The sequence below is a fragment of the Cygnus atratus genome, chromosome 3 (genome assembly GCF_013377495.2).
Source record: "Cygnus atratus isolate AKBS03 ecotype Queensland, Australia chromosome 3, CAtr_DNAZoo_HiC_assembly, whole genome shotgun sequence".
NCBI lineage: Eukaryota > Metazoa > Chordata > Aves > Anseriformes > Anatidae > Cygnus > Cygnus atratus.
Genome location: NC_066364.1, coordinates 97716249 through 97733969, shown reverse-complemented (window position 1 = coordinate 97733969; position 17721 = coordinate 97716249). Strand labels below are relative to the sequence as shown.

Below are 17721 nucleotides of genomic sequence, written 5' to 3'. Positions count from 1 at the left end.
AGTTTCCTTATCACTGATAAGCAGGTAAATGCCACAGTCTTCTGAGATATGAGCTGCATCTTGTTCAGTTCAACACATTCCCTTAACTCTAGAAAACACTGAATATACATTACAACAGTTCTAAGCCCAGTGCTTCAAAAACTGAGACTACAGCACTTTTATCTGTTAACACTTACAATCTTTACAAGTTACTCTGATTAACAAAAATAATTGCTCTCCAAGGTTTCAGTTTTCTAGTAAGAAGCTAAAGTGACTGACCAAACACATTTCCAAACTTGAAAACTGACAATTTTGATTATTGAAAGCTGCTAATTTGCAGTTACTGACCACCAATGCTTCTCAGTGTTGATACAACTTTTTTTTTCTTTTTCCTGATCTCCATAAGAGCAACAACGTCTGCAGCTGATCATTTAGAAATCCTACTTTACCCTAGTAAAGTATGCCTAGTATCTCACTAGACAGGTAATTTAAACCAAGATATACTTAAACTACCCAGTTAGCTTTTTCCCTTTCATGCGAAGATTTTCACTGCTAAAAATTTTAAGCAGTGGGGTAAACAAGACAACTTCTGTTGCACCAGTATCAGTTGTGTAATTATTAGGAATTTTGTTTGCCCCAGGCTTTCAACAAGCATTCTATAAATAAAAAAAGCACAGTGATCAGTGCGTACCATATTTAGCAGTTCGGGACCTTTCACAGATATGAAGTTCAGTCCAGACTCATTTGCCACAGCCTGTCAAAAAGAGAAAGAGATGTACACAGAGAAAAGCATTTTTTCATGTATTCTTTGGTCCTGTCCATGGAGCTATTAAAAAAAAAAAAGGAGAGAAGGAGCATAGTTGTCAACTGTGTAAAACACAGAAAACAGTACAAAAGTACAAAGTATTGCTATATGCAGTTAAGAGTGGGAGAAGTTGAAGGATTTAGCAAGGTGTTCTCTCTTTAATGAGGCAGTGTGGGATTTTATTTATTTTTTTATCACATACTAGCTGAATAATTCTCAGTGATCAACGAGAGTTAAAAAGAAATTCAACTACATACATAACATTTGAAAATAAAGACAAGCAGCAATCTGGAAACCTGCATGATTTACATCCATATTTACAAGGGGAGGCTGTAAGAACTGAAATGCTCAAGGAGAATTATTTACAGTAAGATAAATACAAGAAATAAAAACACAAAGTGCAGACTACTTCCAACTACATTAGTTACAGTGAAGTATTCTATAGAAATACATATCTACAAAATTGTTTCTTCCTTCCTTTGCTATTACTTTCTTAATTAATTTAATATTTCAAGTTTTACAATATTTTTTCCTCATTTAAGCAAAATTGTAACTCTATACAAGAATATCAACTTCAGCAGGGAGGCTCAAATTTAATTTTCTGCTGAGAACTGCAGAAGTCCTGCATCGGACAGTATCATCCAGACTCAATCATTCCCACAAAAACATCCACTTCAACAAGATTCTCCAGTAGTTTTTAAACATGTTTAGAAAAATTTATTACCTTAGCCAATAGCGTTTTGCCACACCCAGGAGGCCCTGCAAGCAGAACACCAGCTGGAGTAGTCAGGCCCAGAGCTTTAAACTGCTCTGGGTTCCGCACAGGTGCCTATACAAGAAATTATCATAATTATCTGTGACAGAAGGCTAACATTAAACTTTTGATTTCAGTTAGAGATTAATGAAAATTTGTTTAAAGTAAGTTCTTTATTCCAACTCTTTACAGGCTAAATGAATAAACAGTCAGTCAGCATCTTATCTTGTAAAATCCCTCCAAATCCCTCTTATCTTCTAAATCCCTCCAAAATGGGAGAAGCATCATTATTCAGAGACAAAGACTTTATCTATCCAAGTTCTCACCTTAAGGTGTTAGTGTTAAGTACTGGTCTGACCAGCAGTGAGGCTGCTAACTGTCCAGCTAAGCAGTGTCAAATTCTTCATGTAGCAATTGTCTAACTAGGGTTATTGGTACAAAACATTTAGAATACTTAAGATTTAGCAATAATGAACATATTGAAAAATGAAACCTTGAATACAACAAATGTTTAATACATGTTTTAATGCATGTTTAATACATGCACTAGACTTGTAATAAATTTGAAAGCAGGTTACAGAAGTCTATTTTAAATGAAGATGTTGCAAAATTTCTGTTTTGTAGCATGCTAGAACTCATGGGCAGCACGCTATACCTTAAATAAATATGAACAAAGAAACCGAGATATTTTTATTTTCTGCATAGGGGGAGGTGTGAAAAAACCTTTGAAAGTAATGTTAACAAATACCAATATTGCCATAGTCAGCTCCTCCCGAACATCTTCCAGGGCTCCAATATCTGCCCATGTTACATCAGGAATTGTGACAAAGCCTTCTCTCTTGGCAGAGGGTTGCACTGATGACAATGCAACAATAAAATCATTCATCTCAATGCACAGCTTCTGCAGCTGCTCCTCAGGCAAAGGGTCTTGCTTCTTCAGCAAATCCAAAAGTCTCTGTAATTCAACCTGAGGGTATATTGAATAGCAGAGAAAAGATTATGCAAGTAATATTTTAAGAATTTTTTAGGGCTTTTTCAGAGCAATACTTTCTGCAAGTATAATATTAATTACTACAAAAGAAATTATTATGTATAATACACACAGAATGTGTAAGATACCATTAAAAACTAACATTAATGAAAATGCTCCAGGAAAGGACTAAATAAGTTTACCATTTATTCTGATTTTAGTATGAAATGGCTCTCAGGAGAAAGCAAATAACTCTGCTAAACAGCAAAACCTTACCAATTTGTGGAATATTCGATTACATATAAACCTTTAAAACTCTTAACATACACTTTTCAGTCACAAGTGTTTATTTAAATAATCTGATTTCAAGTCATCAACTTACTTCCTCAAGCTAATTAGACCTGGTTTTGTAACCAGGCCCTTATAAAGTCTGGGAAAACACAATACAGATACAGCAAAATGCTTTTCAAATTTTTCCATCTTGCAAAGTACAGCCTGCCAAGAAGCGTGGGGACAGACAGGTATGTTCCAATTACTGAAAATTGGATCCTTGTTGGGGAAAAACTATCTGAGAAAATACTTGATCAAAGAACTTTATATCTTCACGACATAAATATAACCCAGTTGTAATATGGAAAGGCATTATTAAAGCAATGCGATATTGCACCTCAAGTAAAACCACTCCAGGATTTTCATTAAGATAAAGGAAATAAAAAGTTGCAAAAATCTTTTTAGTTGCCACGTTTTCCCTACAGCAAAATATGGGATATAGCATTTTATATTGGATGCAACTAAGATAGCCCACAACGTAGCTGAGCACAATGAAGTGTTGAGGTACAAGTGTTTACAGCGCACAGTATTCCCTCTTTAAGCCCTCCCTCTTCTTCCTAACAGAAGTATTACGAGAAACTGTGAAATAGCCAAGACCACTGGGTTTGTTTATTGAATTGTGTGAATTATTTTTAAAGGTTTTTGTAAGTTTATTTTTCTATGATAAATATAATATCACTGTTTTAATGACAATACCCTGTATTAGACAATGTCAACCTCCTGCCAGCTATCAAAATATGTCTCTGTTACAATTAGACTTCCTTATCCTTAGTAACTCCTTTGATCAGGGTGATGTTTTTAAAACTGCAACTACCTGTCCCTCCCCCTTTTCTTTTGGCTACTTCAGGCCCCTGGAGACACTGGGAGGTATGCAGTATGACCACATTACTCTAATAAAAAGTCTTGCTAAAGGTTTTTACACTGTTTTTTTTGTTAATTACATTAACAGTTTTCTTTGACAGTCCTTCTAGAAACAGAATCCAATTACATCGTGCATTTAAAAACTCTTTCTTTTACTTCTTCAGACAAACCTTTAAGAGTTCAACATATAACAACACACAAGCAAGGAATATGCACATAAAAACTCAAAATTTTGAACAGTAGATCCAGAAATCTCTATATAAAGACATTATGGTTCACTGACAACAGCATGTCACGTGTGGCATAGAATAATTCTGGCATTGCAAACAATATTTTTTTTTGGCAAGATTTCCAGCTGTGCTGCATGTTAATAGATACTTTCTCTGCAGCTCAAGTTTCATCTGCTAATCCAACTTTTCTTTTGGATAGTTCTTAAATACCTCTTCCTCAAACTTGCTATAGGTACTACTGCACGCAATTTAATTCATGTAAACGTGTAGCTGGAGGGAAAATGTAGACAGCATAAAAATTTCTAGACTTTGGCTAGCTGTAAGTATACCAGGTCAGCAAAGAAACTGAGGCATCGTGACAGCTATTTCACTGAGGGCACAGCAAACAGCTTGGTAAAAAAAATTAAAAAAAAATTACAAAACCACACACCTTGCGTAAAACATTAACATCATTTTTAGAAGGCCTAGTTTTGGGGAGCCTGTTGTTCAGAGCCACTAATTGGGTCATTACGAATGAAATTTCTGGCTTCAGAGCTGATAGATCTATAGCTAAATTTAACATTTCACGGGTCATACACGTTTAAGGATTTATGAGCAAAGACTTTCACAGTTCTAAAATAGTTCATTCTTAAGACGTTAGAGGTAAACACTTCAAAGAACAAATACCTTAGAAGGAAGCTGTAGCTGTTTGGCATCCTGTTCCACCTGGATTTCTGTTCCTATTCCCACGCTTTCTTCAGCTGTGTTTCCTCTTGCCTGTACGTAGTTCTTTTGCCACTTCCCAGATTTTATCAGGACCCTGTTCACTGTGCATATAGCTGCCTCACGACAAAGTGCCATCAGGTCAGCACCTACATAACCTGGAGTCAGACGGGCTAAATGAAGGAAGTCAAAGGACTCTGGGAGCTTAAGTTTTCGACACAGTGTCTGAAGAATTCTGATGAAGAAGGGAAAAAAAGAACAGTGAAACAAAGATGCAACTGTGGCCTTTTCTTACTTTCATACAAAGACGAACAGCATTTATTTAAGGGCTCTTTCAACTCACATGAACTGAAGTAGTACAGTGGGAACAGTTTATGCTCATCTATAAAGTTACTAAACTGAAATCTACAAAACTATGCTATGTATTTCCTTTCAGCGCTTAAATGAAAAACAACAGTATCAACCATGTAATGTCATTTGAGTGGTGAAAAGCTAGTTTTAGTGACTTTAAACATTATGGATTCTTTAAACGCTAGTTTATGATTCAAAATTGACAGACTAGATGTCAGAGTCTATCACGGACATGCACAGGTTATCCATTGAGATATTTAGCTGCCTTGTATTGCTACACAACCTTACTCTGTATTCTGTCTGTTCCATCCCATTGCTTTATTTATTGAAAATCATCTACAACAAACTATTCTGTGAGAAGCAGACGAAATCAGACTGTGTGAGGAACTCTCATCCTTTCCTCCAGTAGTGGGGATCAATACAGAATGGAACAGGCAGACCCAGCAGATCAACACATGGCTCTAAGCCTGGTGCCACCAACGTAATTTTGGGTTTCTTGATCATGGGATGGTTTACATGACACCAGGCCTAATGGTTCCTGTTGGGAAGCACCTTTCTCAGAGGGGGGAAAGGATTTTTGCTCAGGAGTTAACCAGACTTTAAACTAAATTTGAACAGGGAAAGGGACAAAAACAGGCCTGCCAGCAATAAGCTATGGGACTGCACACCAAAAATTGAGAGACTGCAAGCCAGCAAGCAAGACCTTTCAGTCCGCCCCATGAGGGGCTGGGTTCAATGAAGCACATCTGAAATATTTCTACACAAATGCATACAGCATGAGAAACAAGCAAGAGGAACTAGAAGTCTTGGCCCAGTTGAAGAGCTACAACATCGTTGGCATAAGCAAAACCTGGTGGGAAGAGGCGTGTGACTGGTGTGTTGCAATGGACAGTTACAGGCTGTTCAGAAGGGACAGGCTCTATGTAACAAAGGCAATGGACTGCATGGAGCTTGCAGTCAGCAACAATGCAGTTGAGAGCCTCTGGGTAAGGATCAAGGGAAAAGAAAATAAAGGGAATGTAGCTAAAGAAAATGTAGTCTACTATAGACCACCCAGCCAGGATGACGACACGAATTATTCTTTAAGGAACTGAGAGAAGACTTCTAGATCAGTTGCCCTTGTCCTTACGGGGGACTTCAACCTGCCAGATGTCAACTGGGGATTTCATCTAGCTGAGACAAACAGGTCCAGGTGGTTACTGAGGCACCTTGATGATAACTTCCTGGTACAGGTACTAAGAGAGCCAGCTAGGAAAGGTGCCTTCCTAGACCTGTTGCTTGTGAACAGAGAGGGTCTTGTGGGCAAAGTGGCGATAGGTGGAAGCAAGGTTGGGTGACATGGGAGGACTACAGGGATGCTGCTTGCTTTGCAGGGAGAGAATTCGTGTGGCCAAGGCTCAATTAGAGTTGAAGCTGGCCAGCAGTGTGGGGGACAACAAAAAAGGCTTTTTAAAGTACGTTAATAGGAAAAGGTGGACCAGAGCAAACATTGGTCTGATAATTGATGAGGACGGTCACCTCCATATGTACGCACAGCTACTAAGACAAAGAGTAGATGCACACTTAATTTCTTCTACAATTTTCAATGTGCGCTGATATGTATGTGTGTGCAGGCACAAAAAGGATTAAACACAATAAAGTACTTTTCCTTAAGTTGTTAATATACATTTTTTTTAAATAATAAAGAACGTTAAACTTTATAACACATACTTTTCTCTTGCTGCTTCATCTGGTATCCCTAAACAAATTTCTCGATCAAATCTCCCAGCTCGCCTCAGTGCAGGGTCCAAAGAATCAGGTCTGTTAGTTGCTCCAATAACAAGGACCTGGGCAGTGGCAGCCAAATTATTCAAGTCTAAAGGAAGGAAGGAAGAAAGTTAAGCCCATGATCACCTTCTCAACTTTATTCTGATATCTATGCTACTGTGTTTCTGGTAGCACACGGTAATATTCAGAACAGCACAGACAAAATAACCAACAGGCACACTAAGCTGATGCTCATCCTTATTTCTACTACCTAGGATAGATATATTTCAAGCAGAAATATGCATTTCAAATAATATTTGATGTATTTTCCGTTAAAGTTTATTTACACAACAGAGAGGCTGTGAAAATGTAATAATATCCACTCAAATTTATTAGAAGCTTTCCCCTCCTACCCCATAGAGGTAAACTGTGCCAAAACATGAAAAACGATTACTGCTATCTCCACGAAAGTAATTAGGAGTCACTATGGAATGAAAGAACATAATGAGACTGATAACTAGAAAGTTTAGCTTAGTACAGAAGTTCCTGAAACTGACCGTCCATACAAGTTAGGAGCTGGGCAACAATTCTCCGCTCCATGTCCTTCGATGCAACTTCTCTTTTTGGAGTGATCGCATCAATCTCATCAATGAAAAGGATACACGGTGCATTGGACTAGGAACAAGAAATATTAATAATTACCAAATTACGCTGACATATTGTATCACGAGAGGGAAATCATTTTTCAGATTTTGTTTTATAACTGTTACTCTGAGACTTCTGCATGCACTGAACAATCAACCTCTCCCAGAATAATTTTGTTGTTATTTACTATCTGGAGAGCTGTCAGATTATGAAACTGCTGAACTGAGGCTGTGAAATAACTAAGGCAAAGGGATTCAAAATGTCCCTATATACTGATTAAAAATTAAATATATCTCTGCGTTCCTTCATGTTTTCCATTATTATTATTATTCTGTTGTCACTGCTTACTTGCTTAAGTCCAAAAAATAAAATCAGACAAAAAAGGTCTCTTTTGTGTATCCGTTTTTTAATATTAGATCTGTGGAACTTCAAGAGCTAGCATTAATGACACTCATGATGAAACAAAGAGCTGCAGGTGGTCACGAAAACTTGAAGTCTGTCAACTTCAAGATTACCGCAGAGATGAACCATGTTCAAAGAGTAAAAATCAGCAGTGAGCAACACTATCAAGTGTTCTAACATTCCAAGCACTTCACATTGATAAAAAGCCAACGCTAACATAAAATAATAATTAGTGTAACTAACAGAATAGCGTTTAACTGACATAAGATTATTAATACCATCAAAAAAGTACTTGTGATGCAGAGGAATACTTAAGGAAAACACTAGAATCATCATCAAAAAAAAGTCTAAACTCCCAGACAAAAATATAGCTTTTTAAATCCCAGCCATTTTATCAGGCACCAACTGCGCCATCTAGTTGTCATTCAGTTTTTCCTTCACCTGATGGAGGAACAAAATACAACTAAACCATGAAGATTCCACAGTACGTGCATAAGGTATGGTTGAACTGTCCTTTTTTTCTCCCGCACAAAAATTTAGTACAAAAAACAAGTGGAAAGGCCACTTAAATGCAAGGGACTATAACAAAGGCAACAGTTTTCATTTTTTAAAATGTATTTCATACAACATATTTATTCAAAAATAACTTTTGTAGCAACCACCATACATACAAAAGGTATTTAAATCTAAATACTTACTTATTTAATTTTCTTCAACACAACATCTTATCAAGGCTTTCTAAAAAATTAAAATGTAGTAGAAACCCGAAACATAATAATCTAACAGCTTCAAAATTAATTATTTTGCCCTGTCTAGCATTCTTTCATACGTACTTTAAACATCAACATACAGTTGTGGGGGAGGATAGAATGAAGAAGTAAAGTTGGAAAACCAGAATATTCTCAGAGATCAGAAACAGAAAACCGTCCTCATGAAACAAAAAATTAACCCCATTAACAAAAAGAAAATCTGCATTCATTTCAATTAAAATTACCTTAACCTGTCTGCTTTTCTTTGCTTCTTAACAAGTCTGAAAGTTGCATCAATATCTTATTACAAGAGTGGCTAGTCACTATCAATCTGAATGTCTGTCAAGTAGCAGCTTAGTTCTCCTGTGTTTTTAATGCTGATATTAAGACAAAGCAAGACTTCAAATGGCTTTTGACATTGGAACAAGACTTTACTCTTACTCTTTGATATTTGTTCCAATTTCTTTCTTTATGCCTAAAGGCCCAAAGTCTTAACTCAAATACAAAACCAGACAAACATAACAACAAAAAGGCACAGTAAACTGCCCTTACACCTTTTTTAATTTTTATAAATCATTCCAAGCAGCTCCAAGTAGGTAAATAATTTATGTTGCTCCCATTACTTTGATATGATGAACTTTGGTCAAGATTTTAGAACAGCAATCTTTGTGTTCTGTGATGGCATGACATTTAGTACAATGGAATTCTGGTCACAGCAAGGGAGACACTATGACTTGTGTGCAGCAATATAAAGATTCAGTCACTAATAATTCACTCAAATTCAAACCACATCAACGAAGGTTGAGTCTTTACAAAGAAAAGGACAAACAATTCAGCATTATTTCTCATGGGTGTCTCACCACAGCCTGCTCGAACAGTTCTCTCAGTTTCTGCTCAGATTCTCCTGACACTCCAGACACCATTTCTGTTGCTGCCACTTTCAACATCGGGAGCTCAAGTTCCTGAAAGAGACAAGGAACGTTGTATGATATAGCCACAGATTAGGAATGCTGGCTGTCCTAGAGGACAAATATTTTCCAGTATAATATCTTTTATACCTGAAGATTTTGTAATCAAGAGTAAATCTGAAAGTTATCTTAAAAAAAAGACGAGTAGTATCCTCCTTTTAACAACAGGTCCAAGACATTTTGCCAAATGAACAGAAGTGAATACAAAGGGCAGGTTTCCTTGATTCAGTTAGAGATAGTTTTGCACCTTAGTCCTTAAGTCCTTGAAGTACTACTTCACAACACATATATTTCATGCTTCGTCTCCTTTGAGAAAATTGTCTATTTCCATCTATAACAAAACATTGCTTATCAGTATGGATGAGTTCCCACCAGGTTTCGTTCCCTTTGCCTTACTCTAGAAGTGTATGAGCAGGATAAAATACTTGCAATAAAATACTTGCAAAAGTCACATTCAAGGTTTTCTCCTACTAAAAATAAATAAATAAACCTGCAACATTTATAGACTAACTCTCACATTAGTGCCTATTTCAAGCTCTTTGAGCTACATATAAGAAAAATTCAGGCTTGCCACAGCTGCCAGGGGCCCTGCATAGGGCCTTGAGGAGATATTTTGCCCTAAACAACACTATACACAGTTATGGAAATTAATATAGCAGTATCTTTCCTAACAAAATGATTTAAGAAGTATTCATTACATTTATCTCATCCTTGAATATTTTTTACTTGTCGTGTTCCTTCCCCCAGATACCTACCAGGACACAAATGCTCACTGAAGTATTCTATAACACAAATTCATTCAATTGGCATAATTTCACAGCAAGGTATTAAAAAGGAAAATAAGCAAACCTTTCCAATCAAAGCATTTGAAATATAATGATAGAAGGCCTAACCAACATCGAAGTAATAGACATCAGTGTGTTCAAAGGTTAAAGATGCACTACAAACATTTGTAGTTTTATATGTAAGTACCTAAATCTAAGGTAATAATCCAGGAAATTTAAGAAAAAAAGAACATTAAATACACCATGAAAAAAATACAGCCTTGGTTAACACCGAATAGCCCCAAATAGCCCCAAGATTTATATCCATGACAGGCACAGAGCAGTACAGCAGCTTCACCACTCACCAAGTTTTACGCCAATACTGTCACATGCTCTTGAATCATCAGCTTGACAACATCCAGTTCTGGATTTCAGAACTTACTATTTTAGTAAATAGTAAATTGGGATGTCACCCAATAGAATTAATGTAATAACTCATAAAAGATGGTAGAGACCAGACTTAAAATGTTATGGTAATTTTAACCAGAAGTATATTCCACTTACAGCCTTTTCACTACCTATGCCTATATTGCAGTCCTGCGAATGCCTCAACACAGCGAAGTCAAACATAAAACCCTGTCACTACATCCCTTCTTCATATGAGGTTCTATCAAGTACAGATTCAGATAGAATTTAAACGAAAGGAAGTAAAAATGAACATAGTTTAGTCTAAAATAGGAAGCAGAAAAAAAGAGATAAAGAGGAAAAAAATGAAGGAGGATTATTTCTTTTCTGTCTAAATACAATTAAGAAACTAAATCTGGAGCTAACTCACCCCAGCAATAGCCTGTGCAAGTAGTGTCTTTCCACATCCTGGTGGTCCATGTAGAAGAAAACCCCGAGGTGGAACCACACCTAAGTGGTTATAGACTTCGGGATGATGAACATGGATCAGCATCTTGCATATTTCCTGTTAAGGACAACACAGACCTCCATTTAAATGACAAAAATTAGTATTATAAATTGTTAATAGTATAGGCAAGCCAAAACAAAAAGAGGTTCTATTTATTAATACAATTTCAGTGACTGCTTTCAGAAAGATTAATCAAAGGGAAAACAAACAAACAAACAACAAAATAACAACCTTTGTTGCTATTGGTATCAGTAACTATTCTCAGTGCCACAAGTGAATTCTGCTAGATTTCCCCTTCGTCATTTTTCACATGGCATTTTATTCAGAGTGTATTTTGTTCCACAATCTACATGCTAACTAACCTGCAAAGTTTCATCATTGCCTCCTACATCCTCAAACTTCACTGAAGGGTGGTAAAGCTCTGGTCCCTTACTTGTAACTGTTAAGGAGGAAAAATAAGTTATGTAAATTTAGACATAGCATAATGGTAGTTGCCAATACCAAACAAGAAAGAATTCAACCTAAACAATTAGCTAAATACACAGAGCAGTATTATTTTTGGTAGCAGACACAGGAGTGGAATATTTTTTAGAGCAATAAAAAGATTAAATTTCTTAAACACTCTTTGCACCTCAGAATAACAGAAGTACTCTAGTAATTGATTCCGTGGTCACACACTATCTCTGTCTTTAGAGAGGCATGCCAAAGATAACTTCTTACCTTTCCCTTTAAGTAGGATGGAATTAATTTCTCCATCTACATCTGGAACTTCTTCTTTTTTTCTTTTTGCTCTCTTACCCTTTGTCTTCTTTTTTTCACTCTCCAAGACAGAAAATTCTGTTGACTTCTAGTGTATAAAAACAGAATTGTATAGACAAAACCTTCAGAGTCAGTGAATTCTTGCAAATACTTTACAGAAGAAAACACCAAAGCATCTACAATGCTTAACATATATTTTATGCAGATTTATTTAGATTTTGCCTTCTGGATTCCAGCCCCTCCCCTTTTTTTTTTGTAAATACCAGCCACTTTTTTGCTAAGAGTACATATCTGTAACCAAATTAAAACAAAAAAAACCCCACACCAATCAAAATTAGACACAAGTCATTTGCATACCACTCTGTGGATGAGTAAAATTGCATCAACATATTTACTCCACTGGAAACAATTGTTACTACCAGTAAGTCAACAGTGCTGTAAGAATACTTTATGCAGTGCTGACATAAATTAGCTGCGTGTAACAAAAGGGCTAATACAGGACAGAAGAAAAAGGATGTCCAATGACACTTTTTTTTATTTATTTAGAATATAGTACTGATGATATTCTAGTTTGAAGATCTCACTTTTATTCCATTCTCTGTATAAGAGGATGCAATAAAGGATAAAGGGATAATTTGTTAAATCTGCCTATTCAGTAAACATTTTGCATAATCAGAAAGGTATCTGTAAATGTAGTGCTTCTTTCACTTAAAAACTAAACTAAACTAAACTATAAATAAAGCATCCTCGCAAAAAGTCTGGTCAGCCAAACAACATAAGCATTATTTCCCATAAATAAGTTTAAAGTTTTCAATAGCTAAACACATTCACACCCCCCTCCCCCCTCCAAAAAAAAAAGTGGGCATACATCTGGATGGGGGGATAGCACTTATTTTTAAATAGCTTATAAACCAATGCAATTTCCAAGCCTTTCAATTTCCCTAGCCCCTATCCACCCCAAAAAAATTCAGCTTTCCCCAGGTTCACTGAGACTTAACCACTAAGGGAGACTACATGCTATGGCAACAACAAGCTACGTGTTTGTTGACTAGTTAGGCTGGTCACTGGCAAACAATAAATAACACCTAAGTTCCTCTTACCTTTCTCTCAGTAGGGGCACTACTCCGGGGTTGCCCTGCTACTGAGCACTACATTTTCCCAAGAAAATGTACAAGAAAGACTTCTTAACTTTCAGACAAACATGCTTGAAATTCACCAGAAGGTTCAAAAATCGCTTCTGATAGGGCAGAACAACGGGCTAAGCCTTGTCATCTTCAGAAATCAAGCTAAAAGTTAGTACTCTACTGGGCTTAGGCCAATCTTTTTTTTTTCTATTTAACATTTTTGCTGTATTTAATATAGCATGCATATCTGTAATAAAAATGATATACTTTAAACATCCAGAAAGAACAGACAGTCTTTTTGGTCATAATATCAGCCTTCAAAAGCCTGTTAAATTACATAGGAAATGATATTCATACTTGCTACCTAAAACACGTTGTGTTTGAAAAACACAATACCTCAGAAGTCAATTTCTTCTCATCTCCTTCTCCATCCTCAGAAAGGTCAATGAAAAAGTCTTTTCCACATGGAGTTTTATCAATGAACCAGCCACCTTCAGAGATCCGAGTTTCAGCACAGGATCCTGATGAAAGGGTGCTTCTCTGAGGTGCTGTTTGCACAGGAGAAGAGGTTTCCACTGGTTCATTTTTTGGAGTGGCTGGAACAGAATCAGGATTTCCTTTCTTGTATAACGTCAGCAGGGAATTGTTCATATGATTTGTAGACTGCAAATTCATGCATTTTAAAAGAAAGTATACAAGTTATAACTTGGGTTATTTGTATAAAGATACCAATGAAAAATATTTCATGAACATCAGTTATGAAAATACAACCTCACTGGAAAAAGTAATCACTTATCTTCCATCCCACTCTTCTGCATATCAAATAACTGCAGACAAAACTATATCTGCTGGTTCAATAGGCAACAGCCTTTATGATTTACCCTAAAACAACCCCTGTTAACTGACAGTTATCATTTTAGTAATAGTCAGATGTGTCAGTTCCTTCAATCACTTCATTCAATTGCTAGCCAAGTCTTTTGGGTACCCAGCATTCTTTCCTCGAGAGCGATTCCCCACCACAGGTTCTTCCTTTTATGCCAGAAATATCCACCTTTCAGATTTACTACAGATTCTCAGTTGGAACGGCCAACTCTGTCTGTAATTTACCTGCATCTCCAAGTTTAAACTTTTCAAGTGCACTGCAATTTTACAAAACGTAATCACGTGTTACACAAATACAAGCAATCATAATAAAATAGAGCTTACTAGATCTTCTGGATAATCATCATCATCATCAGAGATATCTGTGGTACTTCCTGCAGTCCTTTACATGGAAGGGAGACAAACACTATTAATGTATCACAAAACTGCAAGCGAAACACACACAAAACAGAACAGATGCAATTTCCACAACGTGGTTCCTCACATCTATGCAATGCGGCATAAAACTGGAAACAAACTCCCAACTGGCATGCTCTAAACTTATTGCTATGAAGAGTTTTAAAATTCTTTCCAAGGCTGCAATGAGTTGGATCAACTTGACAACCTGGCTAAAAGACAGTCCTGAAAAAAGTGATGTTGGACCAACTTGATTGTGTTGTTTCACTGCTGAGCTACACTAAATCCTTCTGATTACAATGTCTTAATTTCCCATGAGATTCTTGATATCTATCACAGGTGAGAAACCAGAATGGTCCATGAGACTGCACATAGCTTTAGGAGTTAAGAAATCTTAATTCCAACCTCATACCTAGTGGTGACTTTCTCTGGATAGCCTGTCCTGTAGTCTTATTCATCACATTTTGGTAATATGCATCACACCCAAGAAAGACTAAGAACAAAACAAAGGAACTGAACCATTTGCAGGACTGTGACCTTATATGGAAAACCATCATGGAAACCAAAAGGATATCCACTAACTCAGGGCTGTGCATTCACCGCAGCAGAGGAATTACGATATACTCTTTAATATCTGCTTGTCTTAATTGAAAAAAAAGAATGTTTCAATTAACTACAGGTAACTCCTGAGGAAGACAAGTGTATGGAAAATCAAGGATATGCCTGTAAACTTAAAACTACCAAAACTTAATAATATGAAGACAGAAAGATTTAAAGAAATGTTAAACATTAATGGCATTACTGAAGTCAGCTAATGGTAGAAATTCTTACTCATTTTTCTCTTCTCCACGTCTTGCTTTTTTTGCCACGTGTTCAGCTTCTAAAATTGTTAAATCTTCATGTTCTTTTTCATTACTGATTATTCCAAACACTGAAGAAAAAGTTCAAACGTTAAAAGAACTGCTAAAATATAATCAAAGAATTTGGCATCTTGGACACAGTACTAACAGAACTACCTTTTTCAACTTGTATTCTAAAAGCATTTCTTTTTCTTCGTCCATATTCGGCACTGGAAAAAAAAAACAAAACACAAAGTAGCAGGTTACACCAAGTGCTTTTCTCCCAACATATTGTTATTCACAGTGAAAAAAATACATCATAAGTTGATACTCAAGCTTTTACGTAAGTTCTTATAAAGAACCAACTTGAAAACATGATTGTTTTTTCTTAACCCTACAACACCTCTATAGCTGGGATGAAAAAACACTAAAATTTACTAATCTCTAAAGGGATGTTTACTAAACGTTATTAAGGTCCTCTCTGCAGTTATGGAGAAGCAGCAACGTACAAATGGATTCTACTGCACAACAACACTGATTTTCTTATTTTAATTCAAACAAGAACATATGGACACAAGAGTATGGTTTAGAAAGTACAGTCCAGTAAGGAACAACTGCAATAAAGAATAACAAACCAATATGAGAAAATCTGATTCAATGAGCACCCTTACCTGCAAACAAACATCATCAACCTTTCACTTTCAGTTAGCGAGAAAACATTTTGTTTGCTTTTATGCAACAGATGACAGAGGAAAAACAAAACATAACCCTGAGACCCATAAAAATCCACAGCAAGAGTTTGGGACCTTTCCTCTAACAATGCACAAAAAAATAGATTGAGAAAACATTAATGAATATACTTCTCTCCGTTCCTTTACCCTCACATCCATCAATGATTTGCTGAAACACAACCTTTCTACCCACAAAGAAAGCCTTCAAATAATTAGGTGAGGTAGACTGTCCTCCTAAGCAACTGAGCAAGATTTAGTGTCTTACTGAATCCTGTTATCCACCCCATTTGCCTGCATCCAAGTGTTATTTTCTCTCATATTTTAAACTCATCACTTGTATAAGGACCAAAATGCTGTAATGTATCTGTAGCTGTTTAACAACAACAACAACTAGCAACTAGATCTCGCAGTACTGATGCGATCTTAAAAGATAAATTACTAGATATATCAGCAGAGGAAAACATTGGAGTGGAAATGATCTTATTGCTTCAGTTAACCTCAACAGCCAGTAAAGAAGGTAACAAAATTAAAATCTTGACACTATGCAAATACAAAATAACAAAATAATACATTCCATATTCTGAATGTAGAATATAAGGATACAAATCTTTGCTCACCTGTACGTTTTCTGCAAATCAGATGCTAGAATCCCAATGTCAACATACTGGCCACATCTACTACTTGCAAGGTACTAAAATGAAAAATTTTAAGAAGCAAATAAAATCTTTGTCAATACCTTCATCAGAATAGCTAGATCAAATATGCCTGTTTCAAATTCTTAATATAAAACATACGCATATTCAACGATAAAATTCAAGTATGCCAGTTTCAGACTCAACATCCTGTTTGAGTTTGTGAACTTGAGGAATGTGGGCTTGGCAGAGTCAAGTCAGAACCCTGAACTTCTGAAGAGTGAACTTCCACCTGTTTAAAGACCTAGTGGATGAGAGATCCCCTGAAACTCTGTCCTTAGGAACAAAGAAGTTAACAGAGCTGGCAACTCTTCTTAGAGCACAAGAGTTCTCTTTCCCCTGTGTAAGAAAGAGAGCAGGGAAGGCAGGAAAGTGGGATGGATGAGCAAGGACCTGCTGGGCAAAATGAGGCACAGGAGAGAAGAAAATGCACAGGCAGTGGAAGCACGGACATGTGGCCTGGGAAGAGTACAGGGATGCTGTCCAGATGTGCAGGGATGGGATCAGGAAAGCCAAGGCACAGGAACTGAGCTTGGCAAGGGGTGCAAAGAATAACAAGAATGGTTTCTACAGGTGCATTGGTCAAAAAAAAAAAAAAAAGGCCAAGGAGAATCAATTTCCTTCTGTGATGGAGTGACTGCATCAGCTGACAAGGGAAGACCGACTGATGTCATCCACCTGCACATCTGTGAGGCCTTCGACATGGTCCCGTGTGACAGCCTGGAGAGAGAGGGATTTGAAGGGTGGGCCATTTGGTGGGTAAGGAATGCAGATGCCCACCCCCAAGCAGGCTGTGGACCTGTTGGAACAGGTCCCGAGGAGGGCCATGAGGACGATCAGAGGGCTGGAGCACCTCTCCTGTGAGGACAGGCTGAGAGAGCCGGGGCTGTTCGGCCTGGAGCAGAGCGGCAGCTGCCTCACGCGTTTCTGAGGGCCAGCGCTGCCATCTTGCCGCGCACGCCCCGCGCGTGTCTCCCCTGGGCGAGCCGCCTCACGCTCGGCAGCGGGAGGGGGGCAGAAAGCGAGAACCGCACCGAGGCGGCCTCCTCACGCCGCCGAGCCCGGATGTTAGGGCCGGCTGCTTCCCGCTCCAGCACCGGGAGAGGAAGGAAAGAAGGAGGGAGGGAGG

General features: G+C 37.3%; 1 protein-coding gene across 3 annotated transcripts in view; it reads right to left on the bottom strand.

The window, feature by feature from the left end:
* Positions 1-17721, bottom strand: part of NVL (nuclear VCP like) — a 43378-nt gene that overhangs the window by 25438 nt on the left and 219 nt on the right. The window contains exons 1-16 of one of the 3 annotated variants that reach the window (XM_035556966.2): positions 17373-17697; positions 16518-16591; positions 15347-15399; positions 15162-15261; positions 14259-14316; positions 13449-13715; positions 11890-12016; positions 11532-11608; positions 11092-11226; positions 9385-9486; positions 7286-7403; positions 6693-6837; positions 4596-4866; positions 2287-2505; positions 1509-1613; positions 671-733 (exon numbers count right to left, since the gene is read on the bottom strand). In XM_035556966.2, coding sequence (XP_035412859.1) covers positions 671-733; positions 1509-1613; positions 2287-2505; positions 4596-4866; positions 6693-6837; positions 7286-7403; positions 9385-9486; positions 11092-11226; positions 11532-11608; positions 11890-12016; positions 13449-13715; positions 14259-14316; positions 15162-15261; positions 15347-15399; positions 16518-16591; positions 17373-17420 — 1962 coding nt within the window. In that variant the 5' untranslated portion in view covers positions 17421-17697. Of the gene's footprint in view, positions 1-670; positions 734-1508; positions 1614-2286; positions 2506-4595; positions 4867-6692; positions 6838-7285; positions 7404-9384; positions 9487-11091; positions 11227-11531; positions 11609-11889; positions 12017-13448; positions 13716-14258; positions 14317-15161; positions 15262-15346; positions 15400-16517; positions 16592-17372; positions 17698-17721 lie in introns of those variants that run through there. The other 2 variants (XM_035556983.2, XM_035556956.2) reach the window with 2 other exon arrangements.